Source organism: Girardinichthys multiradiatus, chromosome 6, assembly GCF_021462225.1.
Source record: "Girardinichthys multiradiatus isolate DD_20200921_A chromosome 6, DD_fGirMul_XY1, whole genome shotgun sequence".
NCBI classification, from domain to species: Eukaryota; Metazoa; Chordata; class Actinopteri; order Cyprinodontiformes; family Goodeidae; genus Girardinichthys; species Girardinichthys multiradiatus.
Window position 1 is genome coordinate 40,080,360 of NC_061799.1, and position 21,113 is coordinate 40,101,472.

Here is a 21,113-nt window from a genome sequence, read left to right on the forward strand (position 1 = left end):
ATCAATAAATCTTCATTTTTGTTTACTTGTAGGTTTCCTGGCATTAATAAAGGTTCAGTTAAAGCTCACTCGTTATCTTTACTATGATCAGCAAAGAAGTTATTAGAAACTATTTCTTCTGTTTTTCCTTTTAGATCAATAAACAAATATTAAAATCAGGCAAAGATAACCTGAGTAAATATAAAAAAACTATTTTCAAATAATGATTTAATTTATTAAGTGGAAAATCTATTTAACCATTGGCCCTGTGTGAAGGCCATCCCACAGCATTTCAATCAGATGTAAGTTCAGACTTTGACTAGGCCACGGTAAAACAATTCTGGTGCCTTTTTGAGGCAGTCAGAGATGAACTTGTTGGTGCGCTTTGGATCACTGACCCAAGTGAGCTTGAGGTCAATAACTGATGGCTGGACGTTCTACTTCAGGGTTTTCTACTAGCGAGCAGATCTTATAGTTCCATCAGTTAAAACAAGTCATCCAGGTCCTGAGGAAGCATCAGACCATCACACCACCACCACAACGCTTGACTGTTTATGGTCTTTGTGGATAATGGTTCTCATTGGAGTCCCAAATCTTGAGAAATTGCTTTGTAGCTTCTCCAATCCGATATATGTCAATGACTTTGACATATGTTCTTGAGTTTCTTTAGATCAGGGCAAGATTTCTTTTTAAGACCTTTAAGCCTACTTCATGTTGTCAGACCAGCGCTATTTCAGTGTTTTGTTTTGTGATTTCTGCTTGAGGGATTCATCCAGTTATTTCAGGTTTCAACATGGCCGGAATGGTTTGGATAACCTTTCTTCCTCTAATAAAGAACAACATTTGGAAACAGTGTTTTTTATTTAGTCAGGTTGCATTTCTCTCTTAACATTTTTTGATGATCTTAAACATTTAAGTGTAGAAAAAAGCCAAAACACAGTTCTTGTTCACAGCAGTTATCAGAGGACTCTTCTGGCAAATCCAGCCGTCTGTCTGAAGTAGTTAATTGTATTTGGTTCGAACGTCACCTTTAACCCGCAGAACAAAAACAGTAGCAGCTTATGCAGGTCCCCTGTTAACAATGAAGCCGGACTTAATAACAGGAAGCACTGCGGTATTTACAGGAAATTACCTCAAAAGACGTGTTTCACAGGGAAACAGTCGTTTTTGCACAGCAGCTAAATGTGTGAAACTTCCTCTGCTGCGACGTCAGGAAACAATGACTTAATCACATCTGTCAAACATTCCTGACATCTGCCTGGATGATCCGAAGCCTCTAACTGAAGGCTCGTCTGATCCCACCTCATCTCAACGGGGAAATAAGTGAAAAACTGCACAAAGAGGCGGCGCTGCAAACAGGAACAGCTTTCTGCTTTATTGTCAGCTTGATACGTACAGAAAAGGGGGTCATTTACTTTTCTCCAAATATCATGTAAAGCTTTTCTGGAAACAAAACAATTGCACATCAGCTTATTAATTTCCATTTCGGTTTTGCTTGTTTAACACAAATAAACAGTATGGTTGAAGAAAAACAGGATACAAACACACTGGTGGTGCGGACCTCTTCGACCCAGAACTAGTTTTATGAAATGAATCACATCGTGTCCCTCTTTGTGTAAAATGTTCAGATATGTTTACTCAGGCACTTTTAGACATCAGAGGCCAGGTTAAATACTGTTTCTTACGGTCACAGTTTCCATCGTCTTAGTTTGAATGTGGGATTAAAAGCAAAAATCATAGGTCTCTGCATGCTGAAAAACTCTCCTCAGGTGGAAATAAAGACTCATTTCTGTCCAGCGATATTTTCACCCACTTCTCTTCTCAGGAGACATCTTGTGCATCTCAACTCTGTTAGTTGGTTGTTCTGCACCTGTTTGTTTGTAGAGGAATCAGAGATGTCGGAGGACTGGACGTCACCAACTTCAGCAGTTAGGAGTTTATCAGCTAGTTATGGTCAGTTTTACCGGGTTCGCCATCAACACTCAGGTTCTTCTGATACCACTTTATTCCTTTTGTCCTGAAGCAGAAAACCTGCCAATCAGCACCATCCAGGCTGACTGGAACATTAATAACAAAATTACCACCGCCAGACGTTACAAACCATGCTTGTAATTACATTTATTCAGGTTTTTTCTGATGCCAACACAAAGGAGATCAATGCAATGTCACTTGTGGTCCTCACAGCATTAGAAAAGACCAAACCATCCAGCCTCAGGCCAATTCCAGTAACGTTTTAAACACCAGAGACATTAAATCATCTAAATGTGCTCCAGAAGGCAACTTATCTTCTCAAACCGACTTCGTCCAGTTATTAGACCGATGCTCTCAACAGTCTGAACACCCCTGTTAAAACTCCAGGTTTTCGCCACCTTCAATGTGACATTATTCCTATAATTTACCTCAAATCAAATCCGTGAAAGTTGCATCAACATGGTTGCAGGTGGATGCACGACTGGATTTGCAGTGATGCTGAAAAATAAAATCCGTCTTCATCTCAAGTTTTCTAACACGCTTCTGAAAGTTTTGGGCCAAAACTGGCTCCATTTCATCCACCTTGACAAAAACCTTGGTTACATCTAAAGAAAAGCAAAACCCACATCATGATGCTACCGCCCCCATTCTTCACTCTAGACATTGTGTTCCTTTGGAGATCTGTTTTTTTGTGTGCCAAACATACTTTAGGGGAAACGTGGCCAGACAGATACCTTTGTGCAATGAGATTCTTCTGATCCTCCATAATTCCTCTGCAAACTGTGGCTTTTAGCTAAAGGATGCCAATCAGCAGATGTCGGAAAAATCCTATAAGGAAAGCTGAACTTTATGCTTAATCAGATTAAATATAATTTGGACTGAAACTGTATCTAAAAGTTCTTTAACAAGGTAGTCACGGGTGTACACATTTATGCAACCAGGTTATTTACCACAAATAGTTTGTTTTAGGTAAACTGAACTGGAAAAATGTCACAATAAAGATGGGAAAATCTGAAATGATTCACCCAAGTTAAATATTTTACATTATCAAACCTGGCACTCTATACAACCAATAACAAAATGACTTATTGAAGCATTTTATTAATAGAAATATTCCAGTCTTTGACTAGGCCACTTCAAAACCTTCATCTTATTCTGAGTGTGCTTGAGCTTTAAATCAGGGAACATGGCCAGAGATTCTCCTTCAGTGTTTTCTGTTAGAGAGCAGAACTTAAATTAGAGCAAGTCATCCAGGACCTGAAGTAGCAAAACAGAAACAGATCATCATACTACCACCACCGTGTTTGATTGTGGTATGAAAGTTAGGTTTCTGAAATGCAGTTATTTTTATATATATATATTTTTTTACAGATGTAACAGGATGCACACCTTTCAAAAAGTTCCACTTTCGTCAAGTCAGTCCACAGAATATTTACCTAAACGTTTTGGAGAGATGTTCCTTTTTGAATCATGATCTCTGACCTTAATGGAGGCAATTAGGCCTGCAGACCTTTATGGTCCTTTTCCAAGGGCTCTACTTTGGCTGGCTTCACTCCACTCAGCCAGTTTTGCGACCATTTCCATTTCTGGATTTTTTGGCCCGGTTCTGGCTTTCTTGGTACCTGCTCCTCATCAGGAAGAATATTCACCACCACAATGGCTGCAGCAGGTTAAACTGAAAGCCGAAGCGGTGGCTTGAAATCCCTGTTGGAGAACATGATGTGTTTACTTTGTAGTTGAAACGTATCTCATGTTTGGTAGGCTCACACTGAACCATAAGACAGTAACAGTTAATAAATGCAGAGTGCACGACACTGACGGCTGGAGGTGGGGCTTCATGCCATGACTCCGGCTGTCAGTGAATCAATGGAAACAACAGCGTTCGTAGGAAGCAGAGACAGATTGAGCTGAGTGGAGCCATGTGGTGCTCGAATGCTAAAAACAGGTATTAGATGTTGTTCTGGGTTCTTCTGGACCTCTTGGATGAGTAACTCTGGTAGACCGGCCTGTCCTGGGTAGGTTCACCGCTCTCCCATGTTCTCACTGTGGCTGCCTGGAGTCCCAAAGCCTTAAAAATGATTTTATAAGCCTGATGCATCAGAGGCATCCAGACTGATGCACAGCGGCGACTTTGTTCTAATCTGCTCTTGAATGTCTTCATATTGGGGGATGATGTTTTGTTTTTTGAGAACTTTTAGTCTACTTCATGTTGTCAGACAGGTTCTACTGAGGAGAGATCTAGATTCCACAGATCTGGCAGTTTTCCTGCTTGGGTGTGGCAAATGAAATTCAACCGAACAAATGTGGTATTAAAAATGTATGATTTAAAGAGGTGAGAAATCAAATGTTCATATAGGGTTTTTATAGCTGTGTGAGCCACAAATGTGACTGGATTAACCTCCACTGTTTCTGTTACAGAAGCAAACCATCTCCATGAACAAATCCTCTCCGTTTTTTTCCAACCTGCTCTTTGTAATCCAACAGCATTCCCTTCATTTATCCACCGCTGCTTTTTAAAAGCAAGATCCCCACCCCAGCCCCCCACCTGCTGCCTCTATTTAAAATCGTTACAATGAAGAGTGTCTGCTAAATGCTTAAAAAAGTGTAAAAAAAACCCACAAAAAGCAATTATGGCAATTTGGAGCAATTAACTCCAGAGGACAATTTTGCCTTTTGTTAAAAAACAGCGTAAAGGGCTGCTGCTAATTTCACACAGGGAGCCACATTGTCGCCCCGCCGATCTTTATTCTGTCTCTTTTTTTTCCAGCTTTTATTCGGCTCGTCATGTCAGAAGCCGGGCCCTCTGTCGGAGCCTCCAATGGCGGCGTTCTTTGGCTCTGGCAGGCAGCAGGTGGCTTCTGATGAAAAATTCAGTGCAGAGCCCTGACTCGGTTGAAGACAGAGAGGAGGAGGAGGAGGAGGAGGAGGAGGAGGGAGAGGAGGTGGTGGATGTGAGCGAGAGGGGAGGGTGAGATGAATATGAAGGTGTTGAAGTAGAAGAAAGGAGTGCAATAAAGAGAGACAGGAAGAATGAGAGGGGAAGATGGAGCCAGAAAGACAGACAGCCAGGGAGGCGGGCGAGTAGAGCCCAGTGTTGTGCAGAGGGGACAGGCAGAGGATCAGAGATGCCTACCCTTTCTGCCTGACTCTCCTCCAAGGAGATAACACACAACATGAATCATTTATGAGGAGGGCTTTTATTAATAACACACACACACTCTGTGGTCTGCTTTCTTTTCCACACTCTGCCTCGTTTTCGCTTCTTTAGAGGAGAGAAACAGCACCGGCTCTCTGAAGGGGGCCGGGTGTTAACCGAAAGATTGCAGGTGGGACGAGTCATATGAATGTGTACCTTGTCACACACAAACTTACGCCTCACTGTGGGTTCCGAGAGGCGTCCACTCCTTCGCCTGATTGAGCCAGGTCTCTGAGTTAGAGTCCTGGACGAGGGTGGAGAAGGCACCAGGCGTCTTGTGGTTGTAGGAGGGTGACTGATAATTGGTAAACGTCATCAAACACCCACATACTGTTAAGATTGTCGCTAAGCTATAAGACCTCTAAGAAGTCCACGTCCAGATCTGTAAGCTCATCATTCAGTCTGCTAAGTTTCCTCAGGAATAAAAAAGTCTTCCCTTTTCTGACCCCAGTCTGTTCAGCCTAGCTAGCTGCGAAGGCGATGGTGGGACATCGTGTCGGTACGGGCCCTTCGGGGATCCCGGCTCCTTCAGGTGGGGCATGTACCCGTCGTAGCTGCTGTTCCCGCTGCCCTCCTGCATCATTTTTCCTTTGGCTTCCTGCTCCCTGCGCCTCTGCTCCTGCCTCAACAGCTCCTGGGCCTCCAGCAGGACTCTGGCGTTGACTCCTCCTCCTCCGCCGCCGCCGCCAGGGTAGCCGTTCCTGGAGCCCTGGTAGCTGGAGTATCTGGGGTTGTCCTTGGCTGTCTGGAAGACGTCTCCTGGTGGGTACGCCTTGTCCCAGGAATCGTGGGAGATGCTGCTGGGGTTCTTCCTGGGCTGTCTAACGTTGGAAACAAGGAAATGATGTGAGATGACTAAAAAGGTTTGGTTCCCCTAACGGCTCCAAAACATTTCCTACATTAAGATTCCAGACTGCTAAAATACTTAGGTCTTTCTGACATATTCTGGGCATATAATGAAAATGCTGAACAGGAGTCAGGTTTTATCATCTAAAGGTCACATGTATCACTAAACAACACCGAAACAAGTTTGTCTTCTCGAATCAAGACAATTTGGGATTTTTTGTTTGATTACTTTGGCAGTTAAAAACCCTAAAAAAAAGCAGTGAAAAGAATATAATTTAAACAAACTTAATTTTACGAACGTATAATATAACTTATAATTATTATGTCTGAATAATTATGGCAGGAAATGCAAACTTTATCCAGACCTGGAAAGTGATGAAGAGGAGATCCCTCACTTTTCATACATGATGAACTCAATTTCATCATGTTACGGTTAAACCAAAACTATTCATACACCTGGAGGATTTAGCTGGATGGCCTCCTTGCCATCACCAGGATGTTATACTTCCAGTAAGTACAAACATGTTGGTGAAATTGAAGTTAATATTAAACCAAAATTTACCAGGTGTATGAATAACCTTGGGCTAATCTGTATACAATAATTTTGACTTTCTAAAGTGGTCTGGATCTGGTTCTGATTAGGCTCTTTAGTAGGCCAAGATCAAGACTGGAAACTGGCCAAATGAGACCCTTCCTTTATTTTCCACTTTCCGAGCTATAAACTGTACCTGGAAAGCAAGCGGAGTCCAGCGTCTATATTTGGACTTGTGTCTCACTCATTTTCGACCTCGTTTTTAAGGGGAATGAAAGACGAAGTTTTTAACCAGTTAAAAACTACCACTGAAAAGATTTACTCCCATTTCTTTAGTTCAATCAGTAAAAAATACTAATAAATACTAAAAAATATGTTTTTTTACAAGAAAATTCCCAAATTTTCCTGACTTCACTTGTTCACTTTCTTCCCTTTTTAGGCTCCAACTATAAAATATTTTAATATGGTCAGGAACAAGGACTGGGTGGCTTAAAGTCCCATGTTTTTCTTTGGGCATAAGCTGCTTTTTCACCTATTTTCAGGCGAGGGCATTGATCTGTTCAAGAGGAATGAAAGAAGCAGACTTAATTTGGATTTTAAGACACCAATAATCAGACACAAAGACATAACTTGTTCCAGTTTATTTAGCTGGATCTGTGAAAAAAACTAAAGATTACAAAGGTTTACAGACAGAAAACATGGTTTTAGCTCCAGCAAGCTCCTAGCAGAAAATTTGATGCTTTGTTTTCTGCTCATCAGTTTCCTCACTTAATCAGGGACAAACTGCACAATATGCTGACAGTCAGGTAGAAGGACTAAATGGAAAAACTTTAAAAACAAAACTCTGAAAGACCTTCAAGAAAACCTGAAGAAATGTTGATCGATTCTACTTTAAAGAACCTGTCTGCTTAGAAGGATAATCTAAAGAAATGAGGGACGACTCAAGAGTTTTGCACAGGACCATGTCTGATTGAGGCATGAAGAGGTCAGCGGGAACGTTTCACTCCCAAACCTGTTGTTCCTCAGTCAGTTTGTGCAATTATGCTTTCAAACAAGGTCAAACCAAGCTAACACGCTCTGCTGCATCTCATCCACCATTCCCTCACATAAAACACATTCAGGGTCATCTTCTATTGCTTCACCATTGTCGTCTAATCCACTGTCATCAACATAAATCCCTTCCTTGATAAATATTGCAAGCCGCTTTGCTGTAAGATTAATGAAGCGACGGGTGCTCCGGTGGTCGGACGCAACATCCTGCAGGCTTGTTGAGGTCGTGTTTTGATAAATCTAGCTGTGATATTTCGAAAAACTGAATTTACTGGTTGACTTTGGGTCTACCATGGCGTCAAACACGTCTAATTCTCTGTTGGAGTAAACGTGATGTTTAGGAGATCACGTCCGTGTGGCGGATGTGCTTCGTCACCACTCTGGATTGCTGCAGGAGATGTGATAAATAGCGGCGGTGTCCCTTAAGGAACAGCTTTCACTGCGAATAAAGGTCAGCTCCCTGCAGGGCGAGGCCCTCTCTCCTAAACAAAGATGTCCGACTGTAAATAAACCACTGGAAATGAAACAATGAGGAGAAACGAAGGGCCCTAGCATTCATCATCGACAAGCTCCATTGATCTCTGAGCCAAAGCAATGCCATTATAGGAGACCAAAGGCTGCCTGCAGCAGCTGCTGCGGCATTTGGTCCGAACAGAGCATGTGTGTCTGCATATATATATGTCAGAAAGTCAGCCTGGTAGATCGTTAGTGCTCTCATTTACCCTCACTGTCCCTGCTTCAGTGTGGGCATGAGCTGAATACAGAGGTGTGCTCAGACCCATTGAAGATTTTCACATTTTCACACCTTACTGACATGAACTTTAATGTTTTTATTGGATTTTATGTGATAAATCATAGTGGTTATAATATTATTGGCGAATAGAAGGTAAATTATGCATGAAATGTGCGGTCTGCATTCAGCCTCTTTTACACTAATACACCTAGATAAAATTTTATGTAACCACTGGCTTTAACTGCCCCCTCCAATTTTAAATCTTGTTTTTGCTCCCCTGTAAAAAAAAAACACCGGATTAGTCTGACGAAACTTTGCATTAATTATAATTGTACTTTTTTTTAAAGATTTTTAAGGATAGCTTTTAGTGTTATGCCAGAGCTGCATCTCGCCAGTGGAAATTTTGCACAAACTTGCATTCATAGAAAGTACCCCTGTGACTGCTTTCTAGCCAAACCCAACTGTAAGCTCTTTAAATAGGCTTATTAAATCAGGATATATCCAAGATAGGATGAGCTGACGGAAAACAATATGACGTTTTAATCATGGATTGAACTCAGTTCTTACCTTCTAAAATCCACAGATCCATCAAATAAACAGGTGTGCAACAGAAGTATAATAACAGTTAAAAGTGCTGACTTCTTTTTGAGTGTTTTATATTGGAGATTTCACTAAAATACACAATATTATACTTTATTGTCTGTTTTTCTGATGCTTTTTTTTACTGGTTCTCAGCAGAACCACTTTCATACATTTTCTATGCAAAATAGCTCAAGCTAAGTCAGACTAGACGGAGAGTGACTGCAAACATCACCCTTGGTATGGGCTTTGACTGGGCCAGTCTGACACGTGAATGATCCAAACCATTCCAGCTCCCGGTGAATTTTAAGTGTCATTGTCCTGCTAGAAGCAGAACCTCCAACCAAGCTTCAACTCTTAAGCAGCCTCAATCAAGTCTTCCTCCAGAATTCCTCTGTGTTAACAGTAGCACCTGAGCTGTAAATCTCTGCAGCTCCTCCAGAGTTACCATACGCCTCTTGGCTGCTTCTCTGATTAAAGCTCTCCCTGTCTTGACTCATATGCTCCATGGTTTCCATGATGCTAATTGTTCACTGATGTTCTTTATGAACCCTCCCAGGCCTTCACAGAACATCTGGATTGCGAAGGGTAACTGATGCAGGTAGCGACCAACATGCCTGGCTGTGGCGTAAAGCTTTCACCCATCTAACATGAATAACTTGGTAGGATTACAAATGACCCATCAAAATTTAACTAATATGATTACCTGTGTTTTAATCATTTAAAATCTTCTTTGGGCTTTTATTTGGAAGGCAGTTTATTCTTTTACTCCTTCCTGAGAGACTTGGCAGCAAACCCACATAATAAAAGATCTACTAGCAGCTACGTTGGTAGCAGCCTGCATCGCAGCAACCATTCCCAGTTTATACTCAGGTGGACTCTACGTACCAATTAGATGAGTTCTGATGGCAGTTGGTTGGACTGGGATTTATTTGGGGGTATGAGAGTAAAGCAGGCTGCAAAAAGTTGAAAAGCCCTTTCTTTTCACTTCACAATTGTAAGTTACTTTGTGATGGTCTGTCACATCAAATCCTAGGAAAATCAATCATTGTATGTGGCTGTAACATGATCAAATGTAAAAAAGTTTTAACAGGTGTGAATACTTTCTCAGGGCATCATCTAAAGCTCCTCCCCCTCAAGCCACGGCACCAGGCAACAGAGGCGGCAGCCTGGTTTGCATTTTAGAGCAGCTTTGGCCTCTTTTGTCAACATATGAAATAAAATCAGATGTCGGGTACGCCCGTCTCTGAAAATTGGAATCAGTCGAGTGTGTGCAAGAATAAACATGGGCCGCACTCCTCCTATCTCACCGATCAAGCAGCGTATCCATCCTCAATTGCATTCAATCTCAATTGAATACAAAACAAAGCTTCTTTCTGTTCTCATTAAAGAATTTCTCCCTTTTTTTGTCGCCTTTTCCTGCTGAAATCCAAACAGAGGAATAATGCAATTTCTCCACAGCTGGCTGATAAAAGTGCTAATTATGCATGGCTCAGAATCAAAAGCTGAGTGATGTTCTTCTTCTCGTTCTGCATCAGCCTGGAGATAAATGCACAGAGCCCAGGAGGCCTGTACACATCACACAAAGGCTGAGCCGGCCGAGCAGAAATTATATCTGATGACACACATCTGGATTTTTTTCCTCCCTCCACCATGTTTTCTGGTAAAGTGCAGAGCAGCTGCCCAGATTCATGACACCCAACCGAGTTCGTGTCACACGCCAGCACGGCCGTATTCAGAGAGGACAAAGATGGTCGCCTCATTTTTCTGTCTGAAGAAAGGTCCTCGATTACTGTCTGTCAGGTCCAATGCTTGTTCCAGTCCGTCTTTAAGCGGGTCTAATGGACTGTAAGGGGACTTTGACGTGGTTAGGAATCCCTGTATGTTGCTGTGGTTGGTTGGTAGATGCCCACAGGCGGTTTGTGAGAATGTAAATGGGCCTCATGTTTTATTGAATGTGGTATTTCACCCACTGAGCTTGCCCACAGTAAAAACCCAAGCATACATAAATCCCTCAATAAGTAACAAAACCTCAAACATGGTCATCATGTAATACTAAAAAGGTTCAATTGTGACATTCAGAGTGAGAAAAACCTCCACTTTATGTCAAACACGATCCACACCACCATAAAAGATCCCTCATGAAGATATGACATCCTAATTTCCTTCCAAGAAGATGAAAGCTTTTAAAAATGCTTCCCATAGTTCTTATTGAACATGTTCAGCTTGTTCTTCAACCATCAACAGGCAACAAGAATGATCAATTAATTGATTCAACAAAACTGCTTTGACAAAAGGTTTTGACTTCACAGACTTGTTGGACATGTTAGGCTTAAGGACACTGGACATCAGTTTAGCACCCAGTGGGAAAGATGGGTGCTGGACTTTCTCACTAGAAGAGCACAAGTGGTCAAATTGGGCACCAGTGTGTCCAGCACCATCACACTCAGCACTGGAGTACCACATGTAGAGTTTTGAGCCCCTGTTTTACATCCTCAACACCCATGACTGTGTGGCCACTTGCAGCTCCACTTCCATCGTCAGGTTTGCTGACGACAAGGTCTCACAACAAAAACATGGAGGAACTGAGGAACCTGGAAAGATGGTGCCAGGTTAACCACCTTCACCTGAACATCAATTAAACCAGGAAGATTGTGGCAGGCTACAGAAAGAAACAGCAGCATTAATCCAATCTTCTCTCTCCATTGGTGGTGCGAGTAAACAGCTTCAAGTACCATCTGGGTTAAGCTAATGGACCTTCTTAACTGGCCGACCCACATCCACGCTCATTTCACAAAGACAAAGACAGCCTTAGAACCTTCTCTATGGCTGCTGTGGAAAGCATCCTGGCTATGAGCATCACATCGTGGTTTAGCAACAGTACGTTTAGTCTTTTCTACCAGATTTTTTTCTTCCAGTTAACTTTCAATTAACATGCTTGGATACAGTCTTATAAGCACTGACCTTTTGTGGCTTATCTTCCATGTGAAGGAAGTTAAACTACCAACTGTAGTTAACCCCACCCCTCAAAAGAAAACATCACAGCCCATTAAGCAGAGACAAAAGTCCAGTCCAGAAAAAGACCCGTTTACACGCAGTGGGGGTCGACAGGTAGGGGAACGACAGAAACACTGATGAAATCAGACTGAAGAAACAGCTGGAGCAGATACAGAAGGTAAAGTCTTAAATGATCCCAGCGGAACCAGGCCCATTAAGGGCTGTGACTCTCCGTCTACCGCAGAACACCCATAAATAAATACGTCAGCATTTCCTGGAACACGCAGCCAGCAGATCATACAGATCAAAGGAAATTAGATTAGGAAAAAAGGAAAACAATCATGTCAGATCTGTCTGAGGCAGTAACATGACCTGTTAGTTCTAACTAACACCGTGTGTGTGTGTGTGTGTGTGTGAGTTTGTAATGTGAAACTGACCAGTTCTGACCCAATTTCTGCCGTTATCTAATGCTGGCCCTATAAATCAGAAATTATCAGAGGGGACACACACACACAGAGACAGAAACAACGTGTTGATGAGTCTCACCGAGGCAGGGAGCTGTACTGCCGTTGCGCCTGGGCGAAGGACTCCCTCTCCTCCTGTCTCTGTCTTTGCATCTGGACCTCCACGGATACAGAGTGCCGACCCGGCTGGCTGTAGCCGCCCGGACCGTTGCTGCTGGTGTTTGACTGGAAATGACAAGACGACAGTTGTATGAGCGGTCATTTTGAGTCAGCTTATATCAAGCGTCTACAATCTGAAAAACTAATCTCCTGATACATCTGCTGTTAAAATGTTCATTATTTTACTTATTTAGAGAAGTATGCCAATAAATTGGAATTTAATGAAAACGTTTACTTATTTCATTAATTCAATTAAAAAAGTTACGATGATGCATTATATGGATTGAAAGTTTAGTGGAAGGAAAAAGTGCACAAGAAACATGGGTAATTTTTTTTTTACCCCTTCAACCATAAACTAAGCATGTAATATTTTACAAAAACAAGGTAATCAGACTTTTTTGTAGGAAAGGGATGTGTTGTAGATCCAAAACTTAAAAGGAGTATTTGAATGTTTGCATTATTACTAGAAAGACATCCCCCCCACCCCAACTCCGTGGTTGTAGTTTCTAAATTCCTGAGGAACAGATTTTTGGGTTTTCATTTGTCGTAAGCTTCTATTATCAATATTAACATAAATAAACACTTAAACCACTCTGAGTTTCACTTGTTAAATTACACAATTCAAATAAATTTACATTTTTATTCGAAATATTATTGAAAGGTTCATTTATTTCAGTAACTCAATTTACCAAGTGTCACACATTATATAGATTAATTGCACACAGACTGATGTTTTCAAGTCTTTCTATAAATTATGATTCTTTTCCACATGCAGCAAATGAAAGCACGACATATTGGATTAGAATATTACATCAGACTAATAAAAAACACATTTCTAATACAGAAATATGGGCTTAATGAAAACTGCTTAAAGGTTACTTCTAACGATACTCAAGGTTCTAATTTATTAAATATGACTTTATATACACAATAAAGGTTTATTGAAGTTAGAGCAGTAAATAATATATAATACTTGATATTCACACTAAATCCAGATATTTGGATTTTTACATAAAATCTAACTGTGAATGTAAAACCTGGAGAACATGACTAATGTTCGTTCATATTTTTCCCCATATATGAAATTAAAATGATAAAACATGACATTATGTAAGGATGAAAAGTGTCATCTCAGCTTGTACCGATGGCGGGAGCACAATCACGTGTTTTAAGGACTAATGGCTGTGTGATGGAATATTGGAGACATATCTAACCTTAAAAGCCGGTCTGAGAAACCTACGGCTGGAAAGTCGTATGTGAAACTACAGGAGCATGAAAATCCACAGACAGGTGTCTTTATAATAACAAAAGAACAGAACATCTTCTGACTTCTTAGATCGGATTAAAAGCTGGATTTCTACACGTCTCAAACTTACCAGCGGGTCAGTCGGTGGGACTCGTCTCTCCTCAGGTCAAAATGAAGGTGAGACACAGGCAGGCAGGCAGATAAGATGGGAGGGGGAAGTGAGAGGAAGACCATGCTGCAGGCTCAGAGAAAGGTTATGGTGATGACATGGATGTTAGTTGGTGTTAATGAAACAGACTCAACACTGTGACGGTTCTTTACGGGTTAAACACCCCAGCATGAACACCTCAGCGACAGATTATCAGCCCACAGTCGGTTCCTGCACAGATATGTCACTCATTTCTGTATTTAAAGACACATTTAAACTCTTCCTCAAGTCATCGGTGTTCGCACCCAAACACTCCAGGACAATAACTGTGCCTCACTGTCACACAGATGCACGCTTTTAATTTCATATAATCTCAGACTGAAAATTTGCATTTAGTTTTCACCAAACACTACCTATGATGCATAAAACAAGTCAGGTAAATTTAGGATTTATTACTCACTCCACGTCTACTTTCATTTAATAATTTCCTCTTGTTTTTGTGGTGGGTAAAAAATAAGAGGAAAAATCTTGAAAAATCTCAAGAAAAATCTTGAAAAACAATTTATTAAGTTTTTATGCAAACATAAACCTTTAGCATTAATATAATGATATAACAAATTTTGGCCCTAAATGACATATTTAAACTATCTGATTGGGGTGGAATGAAAATACAATATAGAACTTATAAAATAAGTATTAGTGCAAAGATTTGAACTATAATGTCAGTCTTCTCAGAGTTATACAGACAGGCTCAAATATATAATATTTGGATTTCATCTCATTCACGTTCATTCTGGGGCCACAAACGAGGTTGTGGCATAAGTCTCCTCCTCAGAGCCGTTAGAGGATTTTAAACATGCTCCAAACATTCTCAGTAGGGTTGAATGAGTCACTAACGCTTATTTTAGCCTATTTCAGTCATTCTGGAACCTGTTTTAATGAGTGTTTGCAATCAACTTATAGCTTCAATCCAAGATTCAATCATTTTACTCAAATTGTTCGCTTCAGATGGAAATAAATCTTTTGGATTTTCAGGAACAACCAAGGCTAAAGCCCACCATGAACTGGAGACAGTAGAGCCAGTTTTAAATCGAAAACGACTGAGAGGGTTTCAACCAAGAAAGAAGCGCCGGCTCAAACATGGACACCATGAAGCTCAACTGAAAATTGCAGCTGCCCACATGGAAAAGCCAAATGCCTTCTGGAGAACAGTTTTATGGCAGATGAGACAAAGATTTTGCTGTTTGGCTACAATGACAAGAATAATTTAGTTTGGAGGAGATAAGGCGAAGCTTCACCATGGGGATGAAATGATGGATAACTAATACAAACATTAGTAATCTGCGTGTAACAAACTTTCAGCTTCACCTCAGATCGACAGCTGGATGATGGAAACATGGACACAGTGTTCCAACAGGACAATGATCCCAGACATACATTAAAAGCTGGATCCGTCCAGGAAACCAACCGATTTATTGGTTCTGACAGGAAAAGTGGTCAAATATTCAGCCAGATCTATGCCAGAAGCTTGTTGATAGAGGTTGTTGTTGATGGTGCCACTTGCAAATGTACATTTACCTATATGTTTGTGGTTGTATGTACATATTTGACTCTGTAAATATAATTTTAGACACGTGGATTGGGAAAACCAAGAATAAATTCAAAGATGTGCACTCAGTTCCAAAAAAAAATCAACTCGAGAACCACCAAGGCCTATCAAACTGGAAACTGCAGGAACACCAGTGACAAAGCCCCATAATTAAGTTCTACTTGATGTTCAGGAAGAACCCAGGAGCCACCAAAGTTCAGGTCAACAGCAATGCCGATGTAGACAGGGAAACCAGTTTAACATCACCATGAAATGAGCAGGTGGCGACTCGGAGGAGTCAAGTTGTCGCTTCCAAAACCAACTGTTAAGCACGGTGGTGGTTGTATCATGCTGTTGGGCTGTTTCAATGCCAGTTGTACTGGTGCACTTCACTCAGTGGATGGAATAATGAAACAGGACCATCTCCAGATCATCTCACATTAATTTAGATGAACCCTGCCAATTCAACCAAGAACAGGAGTGAAATATCCATTCAGCAATCTGCTAGAACCTTATTGGAGGCAGCAAAAAGCACGTGATTGAGGTTAAACTTGCTAAGGAACATTAAACCATATATTTGCAGAGGGTTAAATGATTCTGTGCCTGTATGTAAAATTTTAAACCTGTGTTGATTAGAACAAACCAACATGAAATTCAAACTTGTGCATCCAGTTCGTTTGCTGTACAATCATTCCAGCAAGGAAAAAGAACAGTTTCAATAAATAACTAAAAACCTTTTAATTTTATTAGACATTCAAGCCCACCTAAATGCATAAAAAAATCAGAATTAAACAGCATGAAGAATAATGATAAAAACACCTAAAGGGTAAATGCTTGGGAGAAGAGAGGCTTTAACTTAGCCAATATTGTTCACCGAAAAAATTCCCTTTACTTGCAGCTCGTATCAGTGTACCTTCATGCCGGAAACTAAACCTGTCAGTTTGATTAAAGTTTACCCTCAACTCAAACATCCCTGCAGGAAATGACATTCAGCAAACAGAGCTGCAACCGTCCCACTGTTGTACCACAACTCCTCCGATGTTCATTAGCGGTCTGGGGGCAGTAATCACGTGCAGATTAGTTGCCGCACAAAGCCGATATAATTACTTTTTATGGCTGTGCAACATATTGAGAGATGAGAGCGGTGCCGGCATCAGTTGGTGTAAATGGCCATAAAACCATTACGAGCGCTTAAGAGACTCCCCGTATAAACCAAAGAATCCAGGCCCAGTCGTCTCCGAGGGTGGCAGCACCGGCGCTTTGCTCAGATGACAATTAAAAAAAGTGGCTGAGCGCCAACAGCTCATTTTTTTCCCATATCTGATCTGAAAACTACCCCCCGGATGAGTGACAGTCTTAATATTCCTCACATGAAGAAAAGATTGCTTCTGAGAATCCTAAGTGTGTTAATATCTTTGGAAATGTTAGCTCATGCGTCTGATTTGAAAGGTTAGTGGAAAATACCTGTAGGGATTTCAGATAATAAAGCCTTTAAATGTTAAATGTAAAACACAAGATGAAAATATTATTTCTTCTATAGACCCCAACACCAGCTGAACGAACCTCAGTGGTCACACAGTGGTTTAATGGGTGCAATAAAGCTTAGTGTGCTGCTGCTGGAGCTGGGAGAGCAGACATCAGTCATCTTTGATGGAATTAGACCACGTTACCCACAATTCTCTGCTGCACACCCAAACAACAAAGGGAAATAGATGAGGAAGACCCAGAGAAGGTGGCTAATTATGGACGGCTTGTTTTGATATTGGACAATAAATCATAAAATGGACGGCTAACAAACGTGACATCTTCAGATGGATCTCAGTGGAGGTTTGAGGGAGTCTGAAGTTGAAACGAAGGAGCAAAATAATATGTTTCGCTGTTATTTTATGACAAATGGCTCAGAAAACAGGCTAAATGTTAGGATCGGAAAAACCTGAAATCTATAGTAGAATTCTAATTCGGTGAGATTAGGTTATAATTGTTAAGCATATGGATTAAATCATGAGATGTTTAACTTCACCAGTAGCATGGGATTTATGGTCCCTGAACCTAAAGGCAACATCATGCTAAAGCAGCCCAGCTCCCGAGAAGGATTATTGTCGTTTCCCCAGGTAGGGTAGACGGTTTGTGGTTTCTGTAAGACGTTAGAGAAATAAAATCAGAGGAATCACAGGAGGCTCTGCAGTCTGCTCTGTTTTTCTGATTCATCTTTAGAGGTCTGTAAAAATGTGCAAAACTGGTTTATTAAGGAGATATGCTGCAATTTCTCCATCCATCCATCCATCCATCCATCCATCCATCCATCCATCCATCCATCCATCCATCCATCCATCCATCCATCCATCCATACATACATACATACATACATCATCCATCCATCCATCCATCCATCCATCCATCCATCCATCCATCCATCCATCCATCCATACATACATACGTGAAGTGCAACCTTGTGTAAATGAATTAGTAACCTTATATGTAGAATAAGATTTAATAACATAATTCTTTCCCTTTTGGCATTTAAACATCTTGTGGACACATATGGATGCTGCCTTTTCCTAATTATTATTATATTATCTCACTTTATTATCAATATTTTTACTTTTCATCGCCAATTTCATTTGTTCGTAACAATTAGAGTTTTTTCGACTTCATTTAACTTTGAGATTTATTTAGCAAATACTGACTTTATTATTATTTCCATCTTATTCTGGTCAGAGGCCACAGGCTGAGGGATTCCAAATATGGTGTATAAGTGATGACTGGAAGTCTTTAAAAGAGACTATTTAAAAATGAAGATGATTTAAGGCTGTAATTTCTGTCGAAGATAAATAATAAGCTGTGTTGTGTGATTCTATGTATTAATGTACATAGAATTAAGAAATAAATCATTTGCTAAAAGAGCTTTCCAGTAAGCCAGTATTGGGTCTTGTGCAGATATTTTGTTAAGGAAAAATGACCTAATAAAACTCTGCATAGGCTGTAACATCATGAATGTGGAAAAAGTGACACACTGTGAAAACTTTCTGGATGCAGCGTAGCAGTGCTGGCTCAAAACTGACTTAACCATCATTCATGATGACTGGCTGAGCAAGGAGACTAATGACTATTAGCAGCGATCAGCGAATATCCCATTAATTAAAACATTTCTTTTTAAATATATTTTCAATTAGTTTTCAAAAACAAATCAGGCCTAAATGGCAGGTTGGAGGTCCACAAAAATCAGACATGTCAAAGATCTTCAATCGGTGCATCTCTAGACAAAACTAAAAGTATTAAGTGTTTATAATTTCAGACGTATTTAACATTTTTGTATGAAAACTGTATAAACCCGACCTCTAGCACAGACAAAAAATGTGGAAGTTGTAGGTGAATTAAGACAAAGGACACAGACCCATTATGGTTTGCAGCACATCACTCAGATGAAGCAACAAAAATGCAATCCGTGCACCAGGAGAGGTAATTGAATTTCAAAGACGCATTCTGCCGTTTTCCATCTGGCGCACTGGCATGACCAGGGCATGAGTCCAATAACATGTAATTATTATGGGAGACCCGAGAGTAAGCAGGCAAAAGTAAAATGGACAAGAAAAGAGCATTAGGGGCTGTAGCCACTGTGAAGAAGTGGAATCCATGGTTTCCAGCTTTATTTTTGGATTAAACAAGCTTTAATATTCACAAGTTTTAGTTTCATGGTTTATTTATGAACACGTTCACTTGGTAAAAAAGTAAAATAATCAAGGTCCTCTTTCATTTTTAGAATATGGGATAACTAATGGGTCTTCATGGGAAAATGAACAGGATGACAATAGTGCAGTGAAGTTTAAAAATTAAAAGCGGAGCTACAATTTCAAATTCTTAATTTAGAGCACGCTCAGTTGTTTCCAGACAAAAGCACAGATGACCTGTGACCTTGTTTCCCACACAATCCTGCGCTGGAATGTGTCCACTGATCCTATTAAGACACAGCAGGACTCTGGTTAGCACTGCCAGAAGCTACATAATACTATACAATGCTAGAACAAAAAGCCTGAGTAAAATTCATCAGCTCTCACTTTATCATCTCAGTAATAAATCACAAGTTTCCCACTGCAAACAAAAAGCTTTGCAAACTTACAGTGGGAATCCGACACTTAAAGGAGTTCATACAGAAATATACAAATACAACCCTTTGTGTGAGAGCAGTGTAGAAAAACCCCAAGAGTGTTTATATAGGTTCCTGTGAAGGACATTAAAGGACAATACAGCTTGCCTCTGGTCTTTCAGAGATTTGTGCCCTCCTTTCACCACTGAAGCATGAACATCTATCAATCTGTTTGTATGGTGGCAAACTGTGAAAATTGTTCAAATGTAACTCATTTGATGCATGGGGGATGATACTAAAAAATACTAAAAAATAAGACAAAGAAACTATTAGCAGCAATACACGATACAGCCCATACTTTCTATGAACAAAGTGGTTACTTTCTGGAAAATACAGTGTTCTCTGTCAAGAGCTACAGGCTACCTTCGGAAACCAGGCTGTTTTTGAGGTGATTTACAACCTGAGACTTTCAGGATCTCTAAGGGTAATCTTTAGGACTTACAGGTTTGGTTTAGGAGCTTCCAGTTTACTTTGAAATTTGCAGGCTGCCTTTAGGCAGCAGAATGGTTTAGGGAGTGACTTACTTTCATTCTAGTCATACTTACAGGGCACCCTCTGGAACTAACAGGTTACTGTCTGGAATGTACAGAAAACCAACAGGCTACGTTTGGGGACCAGGCCATTTTATGAGGTACGTATAAGTTCGTATTTTTCCAGGATTACTTTGTAGAACTTGCAGGTCACTTTTCCCAAAACTAAAGGGCTACTTTTTGGGTACCGGGCTGTTTTATGAGCTGATTTGCAACCTGATACTTTATGAAACTCAAAGAGTAATCATTAGGACTTACAGAGTACTATTCAGAACTTCCAGGTTACTTCCCTAAAACTTGAAGGCTACCTTTAGGCAGCAGAATGAATTGTGAATTGATTTGTAACCTCATGCTATTTTGAACTGTCAGGTTGCTTTCAGATTGCTTTCCCCTAGTATGCAGGCTATGCTTGGTAATCAGACTGTATCATGCAGTAACCTGTAACCTGAGAGTTTCTTGGAACTTTAATAAGTAATTTCTAGTACTTGGTTACTTTCAGTGACTTCAGTTTTATTTACCTTGAACTAAGCTGCTTTCCTGAACCTTATAGCAAATAGGCTCAAAGTGATATATAACCTGATACTTTCCTAAACATATTGGCCATTTTTTCAGAACGTGGAGGCTACTTTCATGAACAAATGTGTAACTTTCCAGGAAAGTATGGGTTGCAGTCTGTATTGCTACGAAAGTATTAAAATCTAATCTTTATGAGCTCAAATCTGCTACAGCTGAATGTTCTGATAATCATTATTTGCTGCTCAAAATAATGTAAAACCAACATTGCTCTTCAGTTGCAGTGCAACGTAGCAGACAACCTGAAATAAATAGGTACAAAATATGACAAGTGATTTCATCACCCTAAAAGAAAGAGAAACTGTGCAAGCCCTCTGATGTGTTCGCTTCAGGATTACTCCTTGTTGCTTCAGACAAACTAATTATTCATCTTCTCGG

At 40.4% G+C, this 21,113-nt stretch overlaps 1 protein-coding gene across 8 annotated transcripts in view; it reads right to left on the minus strand.

The window, feature by feature from the left end:
- Positions 1-1,329: 1,329 nt before the first annotated feature.
- Positions 1,330-21,113, minus strand: part of pard3ab (par-3 family cell polarity regulator alpha, b) — a 327,405-nt gene continuing 307,621 nt past the window's right edge. For 7 of the 8 annotated variants that reach the window (XM_047369396.1, XM_047369390.1, XM_047369393.1 and 4 more), the window contains 2 exons: positions 12,430-12,572; positions 1,330-5,967 (listed from right to left, as the gene is read on the minus strand). In XM_047369396.1, coding sequence (XP_047225352.1) covers positions 5,562-5,967; positions 12,430-12,572 — 549 coding nt within the window. In that variant the 3' untranslated portion in view covers positions 1,330-5,561. Of the gene's footprint in view, positions 5,968-12,429; positions 12,573-21,113 lie in introns of those variants that run through there. The other variant, XR_007038822.1, reaches the window with a different exon arrangement.